The 9,012-nt window shown below is 55.8% G+C and overlaps 1 protein-coding gene across 1 annotated transcript; it reads left to right on the forward strand.

Annotated features, from left to right (window-relative positions):
• Positions 1-237: 237 nt before the first annotated feature.
• AQP2 (aquaporin 2) lies at positions 238-5,314 on the forward strand (the record flags this gene model as incomplete). The annotated part of the gene is made up of 4 exons (XM_082666826.1): positions 238-597; positions 3,721-3,885; positions 4,277-4,357; positions 4,988-5,314. The coding sequence occupies 4 exons, from the start codon at positions 238-240 to the stop codon at positions 5,195-5,197; spliced, it is 816 nt and encodes a 271-aa protein (XP_082522952.1). The 3' UTR covers positions 5,198-5,314.
• Between the last annotated feature and the right edge of the window lie 3,698 nt (positions 5,315-9,012).

The following is a 9,012-nucleotide window of genomic DNA, read 5'->3' on the forward strand; positions in this document are numbered from 1 at the left end:
AGGCATGCTGCAGGCAGGGGTGGAGAGGGGGGGCAGGAGGCAGCCATCGGGGAGAAGAGGTATTGGCCCAAAGTCCACCTCCATCTCACGTGTCCAAAACCAGGCTGGAAAAACCCTATAAATGCCCATGACTAGCCTCCCCAGAGACCCTGAGAGAGAAAGACAGAGAGAGAGAGAGAGAGCCGCAAGCTTCCCGTCCCTGAGACCACTGGGCTAGCCCACAGACGTCTCCACAGCATGTGGGAACTCCGGTCCATAGCCTTCTCCAGGGCGGTGTTTGCAGAGTTCCTGGCCACACTCGTCTTCGTCTTCTTTGGCCTCGGCTCAGCCCTCAACTGGCCACAGGCCTTGCCCTCTGTACTGCAGATTGCCATGGCCTTTGGCCTGGCTATCGGTACCCTGGTGCAGGCTCTGGGTCACGTCAGCGGGGCCCACATCAACCCTGCCGTGACCGTGGCCTGCCTGGTGGGCTGCCACATCTCCTTTCTCCGAGCTGCCTTCTACGTGGCTGCCCAGCTGCTGGGGGCCGTGGCCGGGGCCGCCCTGCTCTCTGAGATCACACCACCAGACATCCGGGGGGACCTGGCAGTCAATGCTGTGAGTAGCCAGAACTTTGTCCTTTCCACAGGGGCAGATCCGGGGGAGTCTCTTATAAAGGATGAGAGGGGAGGGACAAGATCTGGGTGAGGGTCCAGGTGGGGAGAGAGAGAGAGAGAGAGAGAGAGACAGAAAGAGAGGGAGGGTGGCCGTATGGGGGAGGGGCAGAAATTCGAGAGCCAGGAACACAGCTGCCATAGGAGAGTCAGGGTAGAGGGAACAGTCATGTCAGAGCAGAGGCTGGAATACACACGGGTCTCCTGTACTTTCTGTCCTGAGCCTCCTGGAGGAAGAGCAGCATCAAGGTTTCTGTTGACTTGGTACCTGCATTACAGGGAGGGCTGCGCTAAGACCCGGCAGAGGACAGGGTCCCAGAGCAGACATGCTTTACGAGCTGGGAGGAACCTCAGAGGGCTAGTGCCCAGCATCTTCTCGAGGGAAGAAGACCCAACATTTCTTCAGCATCGACTGTGTGCAGGCCTCACAGCAGGGGCTCCTCATGCGCCACAGGTTGATACCTCACACCAGCCTGAGAGGCAGGGGTGAGAAGATCCATTTCTTAAGGTCATGGAAGCTGAGGCTCAAAAAGGGGAAGTACCAGAGCCAGGCTTCAAACCCAGGCTTGACTGCAAAACCCAGGATCTTTCCACCCCACCAACATCCCCTCCCTGAGCCACCACCTAAGCCTTGTTTTGCAAACAAGGAAACTGAGGCTCAGAGAAGGGAAGCGACAGTCGAAAAGTCCTACAGTTTGTCAATACCAGAATAAGCACCGGAACCCAGGACAAAGCTAAAGGGGCAAGGTCTCTCCAGACCTCGGAGAAGGTCCCCAGAGCCCACGAGCTAACTGCTGATTCCATGAACAGTGGCTAATTGGGAGCCTTGGGCACTTTGGGAGCTGAGGGTGATGCCGCAGCCCCTTCCCCCTCCCCACCCTCCCCCTCTCCCGGGTCTGTGAAAGGCCTGGGCATCTGAGGGCATGGGTGGGAAGGGACAGTCTGTGTTCCCTCAACACAGCTTTTGCTCCATCCCCCATCCCAAGCCTCAGTCTCCTGCATTTCTTGGCCTTCTCTATCCCTGGGCCACTGGGTAAGAGCTCTGATGTCTCTGAAGAGTCCTGCACAGTCTCTGTGGCCATCCCCTCCTCGGCACAGGTGGCCTTCCTCATGCAAGGGCAGGGGCATCCCAACTGGAGAACTCGTCTCTTCTTCAAAGTGGAAAATATCATTAGGCTGGGGGCTCAAGGTGGAGAAAAGGCGAGAGTGGCCATGGCGGTGAACAGACTGAGAAATCTGACCATTTCCATTGAGAATGAAATTAGTTCAGTCTGCAACAAGATGAGGTGTAGTTAGACTGAGAGAGGAACTTCCTGAGAGCATGGCCAAGAAAGTCTCGAGAATGTGTGGCTGGGGAACCTCCTCTAATAGCAGGGCAATGGGAGTGCTAAGGGGCCATGAGGACATGGCCTCCTGCTCTCCCATCATCTCACAGTTGACTAGGGCCCTCAGAAGGGAAGGGTCTGAGGAGGCCCCCCCCAAGTTACTGCTCAGCACTTACCATCTTGAGGGACTAGGGAGAACCGTCCTGGCTGGAATGGGGCAGCAGCGGGATTGACTTGTCCTGAGGCTAGTGAGAGCTAGTTGACCCCCATGGGTGTCCCAAGTGTCCTGTGAGGTCACTGGAAAAGCCAGTCTGTCCACCAAGAAGTTACCATTGATGCACATCTGCTTCGTGCTAGACCAGATTTCATCTCATTCTAGGTACAACACTGTAAGGTGAATTCTGTGATTCTCCACCCTGAGTGGTAAACTGAGGTTCAGCATTTAATTGGCTCAAATCACAGAACCGGTGTCAGCACCTGGAAGTGGACCCAGAGCTGTCTGACACCAAACCCACATCCACAGTGTCTTCCTTAGATCCACTGTTTACCAGAGGGAATGGAGCTGGGGTTCTGCCCTTGTCATTTCTGATTCTCACACAGTCCTCCAGGATCCATTCTATGATCCCAATTTTACAGAAAGACAAACTGAGGCTGAAATAAGTAGGGCCCCACAGCAAGTCAAAAGCGCCAAAGTGTCTGCCTTCAAAGCTCTTCACTGCTGCCCACTATAGGCTCTGACATTGGAAGACCTGGAGGGGAGGGGGGAATGGGGGGTGGTTGAAGTTAGACTCTAGAGAGACCCAAGGGTGCCAGCTTGAGGGCTAGGACCCAGGGCTGGGGTTCAGGGCCTGGAGAAGGATCGTGGGAGCTCAGAACTATCACAGCTCCACCCAGTGCAGTGCCCAGAGAGGGCAGGATGTAGGGCATAAGATGACAAAACCCAGAAAGAAATCCAGCACTGGGTGGATGAAATCACCTCTTTGCTCAGCCCCAAGTTCTCTTGTTACCCAACGCAAGGTGTGCTGGGACCATGGGCACCCCACATGGGGTGAGGAGGCACCAAAGTACAGGGCTCCAGCACCCCAACCTCAACCTCTGGAGGATGTGCAGGGAGCCAATCCACAGGGCAAAATTGAGGCCTGAAATGCAGTATGGAACAGGCAAGGTCAAAGGGAACAGGCAAAGGTTAGAGGAAAGAGTGGCACAATGCAGTCACAGAGGGAAGGGGCACACTAACGCCATCCCCAGAGCCAAGTCCCTAGATCCTGTTCCTGGGAGCCCCTTGACCACAGGAGGAAAGACCGCAGGCCTCTCGTTACACCAGTATCTTATGGCTTAAATAGAGAGGAAGGTCTTCCTATTACCTGGCCTAAAGCTTCCTGCTGCAATGAAAACCTCTTCCCTCTTTGTTCTCCAGGAAGCAGAAATGATGGATCTCAGTATCCTTTTCCTTTCACACTGCAGGCGCACAACCCCAGCTCCCAAATCTAATGGGCTATGGAGTCAGGTTCCCTACCTCTGGCCTGGGGACCGCAAGCAGTTGTAGGGTCCATCCCCCTGCCTTTGTGCCATGGCCCAGGAAGAAGCCATCAGTAGTCTGGACTAAGGTGGCTGGGGAGCCCTGATGTTCTGGACTGCTGCCCGGAAGCCTATCTGGAGCTGTGACTGCAGGTGGGCAGGAAGAGGGCACCAGTGTGGGGAGCATGCTCAGTGTGTCCCCCCCACCCCCTCTCTGTCCCCAGCTCAGCAACAACTCGACAGCTGGCCAGGCCGTTACTGTGGAGCTTTTCCTGACCCTGCAGCTGGTGCTCTGCATCTTCGCCTCCACGGATGAGCGCCGTGGAGACAACCTGGGTACCCCCGCCCTCTCCATTGGTTTCTCTGTGGTCCTGGGCCACCTCCTCGGGGTAGGTCATGGCCACTGGTTCCAGCCTCCCTGGAGGGACAGACACACAGACCTACTGCAAGGAAACAGACACACAGACCACTCTAGAGACGGACACACAGAACGCCCAAAAGTGAGAGCCACAAAGACCCCAGAGGGACAGATACACAGAACTCCCAAGAGGGAAAGACACATGGACACACCCCAGAGGGTTTGACTCTCATATACCACAAAGGGACAGATATCACTCCAGCTTCAAATGAATAGCGAACCCTGTAAATATAACATGAACTCCATTGTCCATCGCATGGATTCCCTTTAGGCTGAGGTCAAGGACTGGCGAGAGGCACAGAGACTCCCCCCCACCCCTTCCTCACCTCCGTCCCCTCCCTGACCCCTGCCTCCCATTGCAGATCCATTACACTGGCTGCTCCATGAATCCTGCCCGCTCTCTGGCTCCAGCTGTGGTCACTGGCAAGTTTGACAACCACTGGGTAATGGCTGAAACCTCCCTGCCTTCCCCTCCCCCAGAAACCCATCTGGCTGGAAGAGCTTGGGGTGGGATCAGCAAACCCTCCACAGTCCTCCTCTTGGGGCCCCCGTGGAGTCTTGGGTCCACCCTTCAGGTCTGACGCCAAAGACTCTGTTTCCACATCTGTAAATGAGGATAAGAGCAGTGGTTGCTTTGGCTTTTTGTAAAGATTAAGCGAGGTAACTGGTATAAAACAGATGACGCAGTGCCTTAGAACTCGATAAATGGCAATATTTATACTACGTAACACATTTCTATTATTTAGCACTTATCTAGTACTTAGTATGTGCCAGGACTTCTTCTAAGTGCTTTGCAAATATTGACTCATTTAGTTTTGCACAAGAACTCCAGAAATTACGTCTTATTATAGTGAGGAAACAGGCACAGAGAGGGTAAGTAACTTGACCAAGTTCACCCGGGCAGTCGGCTCCAATTCGCACCATTAGCCCCCATTACCAAGTCTTCCCAATTGCTCACTAGTCGTTGATAACTACATGCATACGCGTTTGATTACCTTCACCGCGTGAGGCTCCCTTTCAACGGGAAGGGGGAGAGGAGCACTCCCGCGAGCCGCCCTCTCGCTCGCCCCCAGGTCTTCTGGGTCGGACCCTTGGTCGGCGCCATCCTGGCCTCCCTCCTCTACAACTACATCCTGTTCCCGCCCGCCAAGAGCCTGTCGGAGCGCCTGGCTGTGCTGAAGGGGCTGGAGCCCGACACTGACTGGGAGGAACGCGAGGTGCGGCGGCGGCAGTCGGTGGAGCTGCACTCGCCGCAGAGCCTGCCTCGGGGCAGCAAGGCCTGAGCGCCTGGGCCGGGCTCGAGGGAGCTCGGGGGAGCGCCCGCCACCCCCGCCGGAGTCCCTCTCCCCAGGTGCAAAGCCGGCCCCCAGTGCAGAGTAGCTGCTTCCAGGACGTGCCGAGGCCAGGGCGGGGATAGCGGTGAGCGTGGCATATCCCTTGCCTTGAGGCGGCGGGCAGCGAGTAGTCGAGTAGTCGACCCCGTGGCGCCTTGCAGGGAGCTGGGGACTTGGGCACCGAGCAGGGTAGGAACGGCAGAGGAAGGCTCTGGAGAGCCTGCGCAGTGTACTGGGTGGGCTGCGGGGGACGGGGTCTGGGAATGGGGCATCAGGTTTTGTGCATTCATCCCCCAGTGCCTCTCTGTCCCCAGGTGCAGGGTTGTTCATGCTCCTGAGTGTAAGCAGGTGTGCCTGTGGTGATGCAAGTGTGCAATGGCTGGCCACCTCTTACTCCCCTCTTGGCCCCTCCCTCCCCCACCTGCAATAAATCCACTTCCTCTGCAGTGGATGAGTCCTTCCGGCCATTCATCCCCAGGAGCTCTAAGTGTGCGTCCCAGCAGAAGGGAAGAGGAGGGTATGGAGGCCACTTTGAGAGAGCTGAAGGGGGGCACTGATATCCACCCCCTACCCTGCCCCTTCTGGAAAATTTCCCCAAGCGGCAGCACTGGGTCCTAAGACTTGCCAGGACCCATTGCTAGACGTAGTGAGGTATCAACCAGGGAACAGCTCCCGAAGTGGCCTTTGGCCATCGCCGGGGGGGGGGGGGGGGGGGGGGAGTGGCCAAGGACCTCCTTCCTGCCCTAAGAGGGGACCTCGCCCAGGGAGGAAGCAGGCATGTGCGTGTGTGCGTGCCGCACAAGTGTACATGCGTGCGACCTCATCTCCAGGGGGGGCTCCAGACTCCGAGATTAGCCTCCCACTGTGGCAGAGAAAACAAAAGGCCTTTGTAGGCCCCTGGCCTTTGTCTTGGGAGAGGGGGAGATTTGCAACTAGACACTTCTTGAAAGGAGACACTCAGTTTCACAAGTGAGTCCTCTCGCCCAGCACACACCTATGGCTGACTGGGCAAGGCACTCAGGCACGCAACCACAGGCACCAGGCAACACGCCTCCATCACCCATCTCACCGCCAGCCCGCCTCCCCAGGCAGCGCTCTTCTTCCCCTCTCTCCCTTCCACCCCCCAGCCCTGGTGCTCCCTCCCTTCTGGCTCCCACCAGAACATTACTGTGCAGAGAGCACCCTAGTGCTCTCAGGACCAAAGAAGGGAGATGACTTGTCCAGGCAGAGACAGGACTGTGTCTAGAGCTGGGCTTCTAAATTTCCAGGCCAATGCAATGGTTCTCAAATGAGATTAACTAGGATTAAGTGAGATGATGCCTGTATAGATGCTGAGTGAACTGTATTCCTCATACCATTATCAGGCATTATTGGGATCATTTCATTATTTCTGATTCCTGGGGGGAGAATGCAGAAGGGGTCTGACCTTTGGCCTCCTTTATCTCCTTTAGTTGGTGGTCAAAGCAAAGGAGAGCCCTGGGGCCCCAAGGTGCAGGCAGGAGATGGGTTTGGGGCTGGCCCCATCTGGTCCAGTCCCTTAACCTCTCCCAACCCTGAGCACACACTGGCTGTTCTCCCCTCCCCTCTCCCCACCACCCAGACCGTCCATTCTACCCTCCCTCTCCAGCCTGCTGCATAGCTAACCTAAGAATCACACCTTGAGCCCCCTTCTCCATGCTCTGTTGCCTCCATGCTTTCAAGGGTTTTATCTGTGTCTGTCCCACACTGCACCAAGCACCACTGTGCACCAGTTTCCAGCCCCTTTGGGCCCTCCGCTCCCTTCAGAGACTGACTGTGTATGAGGAACACATCTCTGTAATTATGCCCACTACCTCCTCCATGCTCTTGTCTGTCTTCCTTGACCAAACCTCCCTTCGGGTTAGAAGGTCATAGGTGCTATGGAGATGATTCTCCCAATCCCCGACAGCTGATGACAGTCACTTAGCCTCACTACCGGGGGAGGGGTTGAGTCAGAGACCAAAGTGACTTCTGGGGCTGTACTCCTGGCAGCTGAGTGTCTTTGCTCTGGAAGTTCAAGGGCAGCACGGCACTGAGCTGTGAGCCAAGGCTGGATGTGTCTCAGGTATTTCATCCTCACCTCACCTCTACCCAACAGATCCCTCTAGAAGTTGCCAAGAATTTCTCTCTAGTCTGTTCTTCTTCCAAGATTGCATCTTCCCCCCAAACTAAATGTGAGATCCCCAACACTTCCAGCCCCGATTGCCCAGTTTGGGGTCACTGAGGTCAGAGGTCAAAGCAGGATTCAAGTGATGGGGGTGGAGGGGAACTGACACCTATTAAGCATCTCTTGTGTCCCAATTTCTGTGCTGGGTGCTTTACCTGCGTTAGCTCATCTAATCCTCCTAAAACTTCAGGCAGGTTAGGGAAGGACAGCAGCCAGCAGTCATGCTGGGTTTTACTTTTTCCAAAGTACTCCCTTATCATCTCCTGTAATTATCTCCCAACCCCTTGAGACAGGGCAAGCAAATACTGTCCTTCCCATTTCAGGCTGAGGCTAAAAGACTGGTCTAAAGTTACACGGCTGTATATAGAGCTAAGACTTGAACTCAGGACTTCTTATGCAAAATCTCATGACCTTTCCACTCGAAAGTCAGACGAGACGAGGTCTGTGCTGAGGCCAATCCCAGGCCCCTCCTGGGAGCCCCTGGCAGAAACCAGCGCACACAACCCGGCCTGTCCAGCCCAGCCTGCTGCCTTGTGGTAGACATGGGGCCCTGGCGAGGGCCGTGGCCAGGGAGGGAGAAAATGACAAAGGCACGAGCTGGTTTCTGCCCTTGAAGAGCACCCAGTCTGGAGGAGGGTGGATGTTAAACACATGCCCAACCAGACAGAGGCAGGGAAGCATGGAGGCAGATGAACAGAACTTCAGGTCCCCAAGCTGGAGACTGAGAGGATTCTGAGCTGAGGGAGGAGTGTCTGACCACGGGGTCCCAGCTGCCTCCACCTCCGCGCTCCCACTTTGTGCCAGATGACTTTGCACCTGCACATGTTGCTTCCATATTGTTTTGTATCTTTTAAGCTGTGATTCTGTATCTAGGCAGTGCCTCCCAACTAGACTGTGAGCCCGTTGGGGGCAGGGCTCCTTCCGTTTCTTGGGTGGCACCCGTCTCTCTATCTTCCCTCCGCACACAGTAAACACTCAATAAATGCTCATTTGTCAATAAATGCTGTTTCTTTCACAACTTAGAAATGGTCCGTGCAGTCCAAGGTGCCAGAAGACAGACTGGGGTCTGTGGCATGTCATGAGCTTCCCAGAGCTGCTGCTAGGGACGGTGCAGAGGGGATTTCAGTGCTGAATCAGCTCAGCTAGGAGAACTCTGGTGGCCAGTTCCCACTGTCAGCCTGGCCAAAATGTGCATGTTGGGCTCTGTCACCCAGGTGGTACCACAGGGAGGCCACCAGGACATGGGCCGGCTGTGGGTCCTCCAGAGAGAGCGAAGGACAGCCCCTTTCGGTGCCCTCGTGCTGGCTGTAGCACCATGTTGGGAAGTCAGGGCAGGGACCCTAGGGCCTAGGACAATGCCTAACACTCAACATGTCCAAAACTGGCCTTCTGCTCGTCTCCCCAAACCTGCTTCTGCCACAGTCCTCCCCATCCCAACTGATGGCAACTCCATCTCTCCAACTGCTCCGGCCAAAAGGCTTGAGTCATCTTTGACTCCTTCTCACACCCAGCCCCGACTCCACCAGGGAACCCTGTCAGTTCTACCTCCAAGGGATCCAGATCCCATCGCTCTCACCTT

This window comes from Grampus griseus, assembly GCF_964374135.1.
Source record: "Grampus griseus genome assembly, chromosome: 11".
Lineage (NCBI taxonomy): Eukaryota > Metazoa > Chordata > Mammalia > Artiodactyla > Delphinidae > Grampus > Grampus griseus.